Raw genomic sequence first — 12,549 nt, forward strand, 5'->3', positions numbered from 1 at the left:
GTAGTTGAGTATTCTGTGGTTTTCTATTATAATATAATAATTTTTATTATTTTATTTTATCGTTTACATTATAGTCTATTAATTTTTGCCATTTTTATTAAAAAATTTTATTTATTATTTATTCTATATATTTATCTAAATTTATATATATATATATATATATATATATATATATATATATATTTATCTTTTTCTTTATTTATTTATTTATATGTATTTGTTTTAATTTTAAATTTGTTATATTATTTGGTATTGTATTCACATCTTTCACTATCCATACTATTTCTTCAAAAATATTAGTGCTTTCCAAACTTGGGTGTAATTAGGGTTTTGGCTGTTCGTAGTAAAGTCTTTTTTTACAGAGATACAAATGATTCTTCAAGTGAGGACATCATACTATTTCTTGGTAAAGTAGATTAAAATTGTGCAAAATTTAAAAAAACACCAGATAAAGATTGGTATTATTGAATGATTGAACTGCATCAAATGGAGTTAGGTGATTCTATATGTGGGACATGTAATGCTGAATATTTTCACCATTACATATTTCTTTCAGCAACAAAAAGACATGATGCAACAATACTTCGTTTGAATATTGGATTTTTGAATATATATATATATATATATATATATATATATATATATATATATATATATATATATATATATTATATATATATATACATGCTTCAGGGATTATCTAGTCATATTTTAAAAATCTGGAAAATTTTTTCTTAAAAATATCAGGAAAATACTTTTATTTCCGGAAAAATTCCAGAAATAAAAATGCATTTTGTTTAACTAAGGGGATGTTTATATGAGTTGAGATGGTCTGGTTAACCAGGCTGAATAAAAAAATTAAAACATATATAAATAAATCTTTACATTGGAATTTTAATTTACACTTAAATAATGCATTTTTATTTTTATTTAATAATAATAAAAATGGATTATTTAAGTGTAAATTAAATTAATAACAAATTTATGCCTATGATTGGATAAAAAAAATGGCATGAATTACTTTATCCAATCAGCTGCATTTATAAGCAGGGCTGGCAAACTTGTTTAAGTTTATATGAAAAAAAATTGTCTTAACTGGGTGGGATCCCACTAAAATTAGGCGAGATCTCAATTATCGGGGACTAGTTGGTTTGTCATATAAACAAGTTTTGTTAATAACTTTTATAAGTAAATATTAAGTATGACAAGATCTTGTTTAAGTGTCAGTCCAAAAAATATTTAAATATCAGAAAAAAATAAAATTTCATAAAAATATCCCAAATTCTGGAAATATCCAAAAAAATATAATCCCTTATGCTTAGATAACATCACTGATGTCACACTGAAATAGCCTGTAATCAGGGTTGAAGAAGGGAGGGGGAGAGGAGGGTTTCAGTTCATACATGGATTATCTTATAGCCTGCTGCTGCAAAGGAGTGTCATTACATCAACTATAGGTTTTGCATGGGGCAGCAATCTTTTCTTTCATTACTCTTCTTTTTTTTTCTTCTTTTTCTAAAAACGCTGTATGCTATAAAGGTAGGAAAAACAAGTAACAACTTGTTATCCATTAACACTATAGTAGAGATATATATATATATATATATATATATATATATATATATATATATATATATATATATATTATATATATATATATATATATATATATATATATATTATATATATATATATTATACATATATATATATATATACATAAATATATATCTATATATAATATGTATATACATATATATACTATATATACATATATATGTATATATATACATATCTATATATATACATATCTATATATATACATATATATGTATATATATACATATATATGTATATATATACATATATATGTATATATATACATATACAACTCTCGGAATTAAGAAAAATGAGGTCGGCAATAAATCGCCGACCTCGAACTGTTAGAGGCGGCATAAGGTTGGCAAAAAAAATTGATACAAAGGGGTTACCATAAAACATAGAAACAAGGTCGGCAGTTAGGTCGTTTGCCGACTTCAAACACTTAAGGTCGTCAGTTAGGTCGGCATTGCCGAATGCCGACTCTAATTCTGAGGGTTGTATATATATAATATATATATATATATATATATATATATATATATATATATATATATATATATTTAAATGTATAAATTTACATATGTATAAATATGTATATATATATATATATATACATATATATATATAAATATATATATGTATATATGTTTATATTTATATATAAGTGCATATAAATATATATATATATATATATATTTATATATATAAATATATACATGTACATATATATATATAAATATATATATTTATATATATATATATATATATATATAAATATATATATTCATATATATTTATACATATAAATATATATATATTTATGTGTATAAATATATATATGTATAAATATATATGAATATATATATATATATATATTTATATATATACATATATATATGTTTATGTATAAATATATATATATATATATATATATATATATATATATATATATATATATATATAAATTTGAGTTAATGCATTTTCTGTTGACTTTTATGTCAGTAATTTTATACATCTCTTTAAATTTATAAATATACTTTATCACAATCTATCATTCAACACTGGGTAGCCATCGTTTTCCTAAAAAAAATTTAATCAGATAAATTGGAGCTAATTCAACCCTTGTTGTTAAACCCAACTTTGTGTTCAGAGTATAATTTCTTAAACTCCAGAAAAACCAAACTAATATCAAGCATTTTTGTTTATGCTCTTACAAGTTATTTATGCAAGCAATTTTTTTTTAAGTCATTACATAGTGAACCTTTTAGATTCATAAATTTCAAAATCTCTCTGTTTACCAATATTTTCAAATGGTTGTCCTTTTATAGTCTCAGATTTAGAAAGTGTCCCTTTTTGATTTGTTTTTGAACTTTCCTAACAAGATACTCAGAAATTTAAAATGTTTTGCAAGTTTTTTCAATGGACCAACTTTCAAAAATTAATATTAGGAACTGAACTTTTTCTTCACAGTTATTTTGACTTTTTCCTTTATTGCAATAAATGTTTGTAGAGTGTAAAGTTTCATAATTTATTACAACTGTGTACCCTATTTTTAAAGCTCACAAAGTGAAAGTAATTTATGTTATTTAAGAAAGTGATTTTTGACAGACCACTGCAAGTGTTTAATAAACTTTAGATGCATTTTTTTTTATCACCAGCGGTTTTTTATCACCAGCGGTTACACTAAGTAAATAAACTAAAAAAAGTAATTTTTAATAAGTTACAAAAGTTTTGCACCGCCTTTCAATAGATAATTAAATCTGATAATCAACTGATAATCATATTTTAAAAAAAACTTTCTAATTTTGTTTTATGCAGCTTTGAGGTAAAATAACTTGAAAACTGTTTGAAATCTATCAAATATGACTACAAAAGTAGATTATTTGTGTAAAAAACCATTATTATACAAAACTTTCAGTTTCACTGTTTATTTACAAAGTTAAAGTTAGTCAAAGATTACTCAAGTTTTGTCAATTTTGATCGATATTGATTCAATCATGACTCTTGAAAGTTTTGGTCAATTAACCTGAAATTTTCAGGGTGATGTTTTTTACATAAAATGTGTGGGTAGTCAAAATTAGAGGCAAATCTAAAGTGATACTTTAGCTACTACATGGCTATTTTTAAAAAGTCAAAAAAAAAATGTATTTTCATATGAAATGGCCTAAAAAATGTTGTAACAACACATTTTTAAAAAATATATTATTAATCTATTTTTTAAAAATCAACTGTAACCCCTCATTATTAACTTTGGTTAATTAATATTGGCTATTGTTAATTAATATTGCTGTATCATTAACCTCTATAACATGCAAAGTTATGGAAACATTTATAAGAGAAGCAATAATGACTCATCTCTTGGAAAATAAATTGTTGTCAAAAAATTAACATGGCTTTGTAGAAAATAGGACTTGTGTAACAAATTTACTAAAAACATTAGACATTTTAATAACAAGCATGAGTGAAAAATGAGCGAGCTAAAATAAACAGAAAATTAGATATTTACTACTGCATTTGAAACTGAAACTTTTATTCTCTACTAGTTTGAAAAAAGTAATGTATTGAATGGGAAAATTGTAGCAATGACTTTAGATGGATGGAGTAATGTGCATAACAAGCCAATAATTTGTGTCACTGTAATTGCACAAAATATTAATATTTTAGTAGAAACAATTAGTACTTCTTATCATTCTTATACTGTTGAATATCTTACACAATTTGCAAGAGAAGCAATAGAATCTGTAATGCATAAATTTGGATGCACAATAAAAAGCCTTGTGACTGACAATGCAGCTTATATGAAACCAATGTGACAAGTGTTGTCGTCTGAAGGAAATATAATAATAACTTATGGCTGTGCTGCTCATATGCTAAATCTTTTAGCAAATAATCTTAACATTAAAAATGTGAGCAAGTTTGTTACACAGATAATAAAATATATACAAAATAGTCATCAAGCTGGAGCAAATTATAGAGAAAATGGAGGAACAAAATTACTTTTTCCTACTGAAACATGCTGGAATTTTATATGTGACTCATTAGAAAAATGTCAATAACTGGAGCATCATTTTAACAATGTTTGAAAGAAATTGAGACTTGTATGTGGAATGCAAGTCTCAATTTTTTTTTTGAAAAAATTTGAGATTGGTAAAGTAAGTGACATACAGATTTTGTTGAAAATATTAAAACCAATTGGGGTTGCTCTAGATAATTTGCAAAGAGATCAAACAAAAATAAGTGATACTGTTGAAATTTTTAAGTATTCAGTTGATAAACATGTTACCAAAAAAAATAAAAAATTTTTCCATGTTTATCACTACCATGTTTATCATGAAAGTGATAAACATGGTAGTGACAACAGTGAAAGACTGTCAGGGACGCTCATTTCCTTGCAAACACCCTAGATCTTAGATATTTTGGATCTAATCTTTCTGAAAATGAAAATGAAGTTGCAATCACTTTTGCAAATAAAGAATTTAAAAACTTGTTACCAATAATACCCAAGTTGAAAGCCAAATCTGCTCCACTCAATAAAAGCTATTTGTATAGTGAATTTACTTTAAAGCTATCACAGAGTGGTGGAAATCTCTAAAATCTTTGGCCTGCAACATTATTATGGATAATGAAGGCTTGTTAAACACACCAGCCTCTAGTGCTGGAATTTAAAGAATTGTTTCTACTTTTGGGCTTGTTCATTCCAAGTTAAGAAACAAGATAGAAGTAGAAAAAGCCGCAAAGCTTGTTTTTATATACAGAGCATTAAATAATTATGTATTGATTGATGAGTTACAGCAGTAATGTTAATAGAAAATATAATTTACCAAGAAAAATTACTAATGTTATTTTTAATTTAAAAAGTTGAGTAAATATGTTGTTGTTGTTTTTTTTAAAAATGAATTTAAACCAAAAGAACCATGGTTTTTGGTTGTTTTTTTTTTTAATAGTTTTTTTGCAACCCTGCTTTGCTTTAACTCATCAATATCCCAATATCCAATGAAAAAAAATTATATTCAGATATTAATGAATTCTAAATTCAAAAAACATTTTTTTATAAACAATCATGAATACAACAAAAGAAAAACACAAACACTAAAGAAAATTACAAAAAATAATTTATAATATATAATATTTGAATTCCTTTTCTCAAAAAGAAATTTTATTTAATTCTTTTAAATGAGAGAAATGTAATTTTTATTATTATTACTGTTTGAAAATGAATATTAGTAATATTAGTAATGAATGTGTAAAAAAACTAACCAGCATTAACTTCAATTTAAAAAACCTCTGGGGAACATACCAGAGGTTTCTTTAATTGTTTTAATAATAATTTTATGGAAAACCATAAAATAAAACTTAGTGACAAATAAAAATAGGTTTAATCATGCTTAATGGTAAGTGGTAAATGCTCTCACTAAGCATATACTCTTTACCTTTCGGGTTCTCTACTCTTGATTACTGGTTCCTTTGAATTTTGGATTTGGGATTAAAGACGGACATTATAATATTCTTTGCCAAATCCTCTGCTGAAAAAGCATTATTAAAATTAGCTGAGCCATACAGTTGACATGCCAATCAGGGTTTTGGTAACAATAATGATGAGAACACTGTCTTATGGGAATATAAAACTGCTGAGATCTTTGCTGATACAACAGGAGTAGCGTTAGATCAATTATTATCAGATAGAAGACAATCTTAGAATTAGTACACTTCAGTTATGAGTTTACTCATAACTGAAGCGTACAAATTCTAAGATTGCAGGAATACTTTTTGAGTATAACTTAACTTAAGCGTACTAATTCTAAGTTTACAGGAATATTTTTTGAGTACAATTCCTGTACTCGATAAGTATTCCTGGTATGTGATTTACCAATTCTTTATAAGCTCTCAGAACAAAAAATATATATATAAAAACTACTTTGCCTGAAGTTTTGTCTTTGTTAATGACATAATAACAAAATAAAGTGTTTTTTAAACACAGAAAAGTTAAATAATACATCATTTTTGTTTTTGGAATCCAAACTATTTATAATAAAGAATATATGCACGTGTTTCGGTTTCGGTAATCTAATTTTTTTTTATTTATATTTGCCTTTGTGCAAGTAAAATGAAAATAAAAATGTTTAACACACATATGTATGTTTAACACGTTTTTTATATACACTTAAAACTATTTTTTTAAATATTTGGTATTCTATTATATGTTATATTCTACTATATGTTAAACTTTATTATGTGTTATATTATATTATATTATATGTTATTGCAGAACATAATGCAAGCATTGTGTTTCACGATTTATTTTATTTTTTAATATTTTATTACATTTAGAACAATTGTAACTGTTACAGCAATAAATATTACTATTACTTACTATTACTATAGCAAACACCTATAAAATCCACACAAAAATGTTCTTACCAGCTTTTCCATTGACTATATTTTCAATAATTAGTTCTGAAATAAATGCATTCTGTGCATCATCCCAAAGATTAGAAGCATATACTTTCATGTTTTCAAAATCTTTAGGCATAGAATTTTCAACTGAATAAACATAAACATCATCTATATAAACAGTTAAAAAGTATGAACTATTCATGAAAGCTTGATATATTTTAACCTTGTACCATTGATTCAAATCGAGTGGATTTGTACTATTGCAGTAATTACGATTATCATTAACTGCAACACAAATAACAAGTTTTCCAGAGCCATCTTTATGAAACCAGACACCTGGATTTCTGTCACCATATACATCACAGTTATTTCCTAAGGTTAAATGAAGAACGTTTTTTAAACCCTCAGAGTAACTTATGGCTTTTAAGTTAAAGGAGACGATGTACTCCTTTTTTAAAACATTCAATGTTCCAAGAATTAAACCTCGAGTGACAATAAATTCTTTTCCAAGATTAATTAACTCTAAATTTAAATAACATTTCTTTAAAAAAAATCATACAACAAAAAAAAAAACACAAACACTAAAAAAAATTACAAAAAATAATTTATAATATATATCTAAATTCCATTACTCAAAAAGAAACTTTATTCATTTTTTTAAATCAGAGAAACTTCATTTTTACTTTAACTACTGTTTGAAAATGAATATTTGTAATGAATGTGTAAACATATAAATGAAATATGTAGTGGAAATAGAAACTCTAGATAAAGTATCTTTTAATGGGTGAGATAAAATAACAAGCAATTGCACAGTAAATCTTTTAGCCTGCAAAATTCTACACAGCAAACTTGGAGACAAATTAATGATAAATTGTTACCAAATTCCAGATAACCCTTTGAAGACAGAGAGACAGTTTTGTACCACCCATTATAATATGCAGATGCTTAGATCTACGCATACATCTACCCACACATTGAAAATTTTAAATATAGCAACTTGCAACCTATAATTAAATAACTACTGTAACTCTCATTGTCCTCAAAGGGATAAAATGATGACATAAATTATATAATTTTATAATAGGTTTCAATTATTAAAGATTATTAAAAAATAATTTATTAATCTTTAAGTAGTCAAGTAGAGAAGTGTTTTTATTTTCTTGTTAATATAAAATTTATGTTAGAGGTGGTACAATTGTTTGGACTTCATTACAAAATATTTGGGGAAAAGATGATTTGTTGCCTTGTAACTTAAAGAAATTTGTCAAAAACTTTAAAAAATGTCAAAGATAGACATGAATCATTTTTTAGATGGAAATTCAACAAAATGTTATCATACGTTTGTAAAATATTGGCTTAACGTATTTGTTAGATGCAAGCCATTTTTCTTTAAAATAGCTAGAACAGGTGGCATAAATACTGAAAATTTAAAATCAAAAACGGGACCATTATTCTGGGTATATAAAAAAAACTTTTATTAATCAATAAACGATTACAAACTAAAAATGATATTTGCGATATTTTGCGAGAACTTTTTTAAAAACAGTTATTTTTAAATTTGGCGGTAGTTTATGATGCATAATTTATGCTATTTGTTACTGCATTTTTTAGATAAAATTGAATATTCGTCATTTTAAGGATACTATATAGAAATGTCAAAATAACTAATAAAAAAAAACTAACTAGCATTAACTTCAATAAAAAAAACCGGAGAACATACCAAAATAAAACTTGGAAACAAATAAACTAGGTTTAATCATGCCTAAGTGGTAAATGCTCTCACTAAGCATAAATTCTTTACCTTTGAGGGTTTTTTGGCTCTACTCTCGACTGCTGACTCTTTTAATTATATATAAATTTGGGATTAAAGACGGACATTATAACATTCTTTGCCATATCCGCTGCTGAAAAGCATTAACAATATTAGAAATATTCAAAAAATGGTTGAAAGAGAAGCTAAGCTAGGGCTTCCCTACGTCCTAGTACACCGGTTTTAAGCTCTGTGTCCCAGTGTCCCTGTCAAAGGACTAGCTGTCCCGGTCATTATAAAATTATAATACATTTAAAAAATCTGCTACAATTCATAAAACTCGTAAAAATATTGATATGCGCACGCACGGCATATGCACAAAACACGTAAAAATATTGATATGCACACCACCTTTTACGTTTAGAAAACATTTTGTTTCGTAAGTGTTTTCTTAATAAAACTTTTCAAAGGAAAAAGAATTTTATTTCGCAATGCAATGATTTCCTAATTCAGTATCTTTTTAAATAAAAAGAACATGCTTAAAATTTTAAGTAAGACTCAACATCATGCCTATTATCTGTTACGTATTGACGTTGATTTCTTATTATTAGTAGTAACAGAGTAATTCCATGTCAATTGAGCCAGGCCATGTCACCATACATCTCAGATTTTGCTGATTTTTATGCAATTGAGAGTACTTAGTAAAACAAGAAATTCTTGAAAATTTTAGCCTCTAGCTCCAAGAGGATCCTGAAATATGATCATTTTACTTTCAACTGATCTTGGCCAGGCCCCTCTTGTCCTCTCAGAACTGAGACCTTTGTTTAAAGGTTCCAAGTCACATAGCTTTAAAAATATTTGATATTTTGACTTAAAAATGTGTACCTGACTATTTTCAAGATTGAAGAATTCAATGAAATAATCAAAAATATAAAAAAATATTTTTAAGTACCTGTAATTATCAATTTAAATCAATTTAGGCAATTTTTTATATACCTGATTTTGATGCTCAAGAAACCCACGTGGCCTTGATGATATTAAAAAAAAATATTTTACACATTATTATAAATTTTATGATCTTTCAGAAAACATAAGAATTTTTTTGTAGCGGAATCTTGCAATACATTTTCCACTACCTTTCAGACTAGCTAGAGCTATGAAAATTTCTGTATTTTTTTAATGTCAATAAACGAGAGAAAGAATTAAAAAAGAGCCCAAGAAACTAGGGGAGGGGGCTGGGGGCATGTGCCCCACTTTTAAGAGCAGAATCTTGAGATGGATTTTTCACTATCTTTCAGATAAGCTGCAGCTCTGAAACTTTCAGCATTTGTGTAGTCCTGATGAACATGCGTTAAAATTGTTTCAGGATAGACGACCAGATAGTCCATGGGGCTGGGGCACCTGGGACCATGCCCCACTTTTTTTCGCAAAAAAAATTTTTTTTTTCTTCAAAACTTATTTAAGATAACTTTAAAACTATTGTCTTCAAATTTTTTTTTAGATTTTCATTTTTAACAACGTTAAACATTTTATATGTTTAACAATGTTATCAATGTTTCCCAAAAGTTTGGGAAACATTGATAACATTGCTTCCCAAATTTTTGTGATTTATATTTGTTCCATTTGGTTTTGATCATTCTATGTTCAATAATCTTTTAAAAATGTTTTAAGAAACTTAATTTTTATAAGAACTTTGATTTGCATGTATAAGATTAAAAACAGTCTAAAGTAATGATTTTAACAGAATTTTATTTTGTATAATTTAAAATTTGAATTAAAAAAGAAAAATATATTTTGCTAATTCTAAAATGGTAACAGCAAGTTGTTAACAGAAACAAAAAACATCCTGTCATTACACTAGTATAGAAAAAATTTGTTACCTATTAAAGTCATCATTAACATTTTTAACATTAACAAATTGAGTATAATTAAACTTTGTGAAAAGGAAACTTTTTTTTTGTCAAAGTAAGATAAAAGAAATCAATCACTGTTTAGTTTTGTATTACCATGGTGATTGCTTAAGTTGCTTTCATTAAATTAATTACTATTGGTTTCTCACTTTTAAATTAATCTCAAATTGTTTTTAGTGTTACAGTAAAAATGGATTCATGTGATTTTGGAAAAAAGTTAAATGATACTTGTCATAAACTAAGTTATTGTAGAAAGATTGATTTAAAGAAATTTGATTGCTATGGAGAAGATGCCAGAGAAAACAGTAAGTAGAACACAACACATGCAAAAGCGCCTTATTTTATGTAATCTTAAAGAACTTTATGTTTCTTTTAAAACTAAATATCTCAAGAAGTTATTGGATTTTCTAAGTTTTGCAGTTTAAGACCAAAATGGTGTATAACTGTTGGAGCATCAGGCACTCATTCTGTTTGAGTATGTACCCTCTACCAAAATGCAATACTCTTGACCAATGCTATACAAATAAAATGTACTTACAAAGATCTTATGACAAAAGTTGTTTGTGATGTTACAAGTAATGAGTGTATGGTTCATCGATGTCCGAACTGTCCAGGTATAGTTTCTTTAAAGAAGTTTCTGGATGCACAACTAATTGACAATGACAAGAAGGTGTCATTCAATCAGTGGCAGAAAACAGACAGAACAACATTGATCTATCAGACAACAACAATGGAAGAATACAAATTGATGTTATCAAAAGCAATAAACAAGTTAACAGCTCATTCCTACATTGCAAAATGTCAAGCAAGATATCTAAAGCAACAAAAGGAAAATTTAGCAAAAGACTGCTGTATTGTCTTAGGTGACTTTGCAGAAAACTTTACTTTTGTGATTCAAGATGAAATCCAAAGTTACCATTGGTGCAAAAGTCAATGCACATTGCACCCCGTTGCCCTCTATTTATTAAACGAAAATGACCAACTTGAAGAAAAATCGTTTTGCTTCATGTCAGAAGATAATGAGCATGACACTGGTTTTGTGTATGAAGTTCAAACACAAATAGTTAACTATTTAAAAGAATATCATCCTAAAATTTCAAAGATTCTTTATTTTTCTGATGGTTGTGCTGCACAGTATAAAAATCACAAAAACCTTTACAATATCTGTCTCCATAAAAATGATTTTGACATTGATGCAGAGTGGACATTTTTTGCTACAAGCCATGGTAAGTCACTATGGGATGGTATTGGTGGCACTGTAAAACGATTAACTACAAATGCAAGTCTACAAAGGCCCATAAATGACCAGATATTGATTTGTAACAAAATGTTTGACTACTGTACTAACAATATTAAAGGGATTATTTTTTTTAAGATTGAAAAAGAAAGACTGACAGAATTGCGCACCACTTTGAAAACACGTTTTGAGCTAAGTAAAACAATTCCTGGAACTAGGAGCTATCATCAATTTAAACCAGAATCTATAGATACTATTAGCTTAAAACGAACAAGTGAAGATGTTCATATAACAGGCATTTTTCTTTTTCTGGAATTCAAAGTTCTCAAAATGATCAGCAAAATAACATTGATGCCTTGAAATTGGGTGAATTCATTATGTGTAAATATGATGCGTTTGATTGTATTGGTATGATCAATGAAATTGATAATATAGAGCAAGATGTTATGATAACGCTCATGCACCCGCACGGTCCTTTTAATAAACTTTTCTGGCCATCTAGAGTAGATGAGTTTTGGGTGAAAACTACCAACATAACTTGTATAATTGATGCACCTGTAACAACAAATGGACATTTTTATACTTTGACCGTCGATGCATCTAAGCTAATCTTAACATTATATTGGCTTTCTTTTTTTTGTATTTTATTTTGTAAAT

The 12,549-nt window shown here is 26.5% G+C and overlaps 1 protein-coding gene across 2 annotated transcripts in view; it reads right to left on the reverse strand.

Annotated features, from left to right (window-relative positions):
- The window catches only part of LOC105844212 (uncharacterized), a 139,604-nt gene that overhangs the window by 110,256 nt on the left and 16,799 nt on the right, over positions 1-12,549 (reverse strand). For both annotated transcript variants that reach the window (XM_065787941.1, XM_065787940.1), the window contains exon 2: positions 7,020-7,517. In XM_065787941.1, coding sequence (XP_065644013.1) covers positions 7,020-7,517 — 498 coding nt within the window. The remainder of the gene's footprint in view (positions 1-7,019; positions 7,518-12,549) is intronic.

This window comes from Hydra vulgaris, chromosome 01 (genome assembly GCF_038396675.1).
Source record: "Hydra vulgaris chromosome 01, alternate assembly HydraT2T_AEP".
NCBI lineage: Eukaryota > Metazoa > Cnidaria > Hydrozoa > Anthoathecata > Hydridae > Hydra > Hydra vulgaris.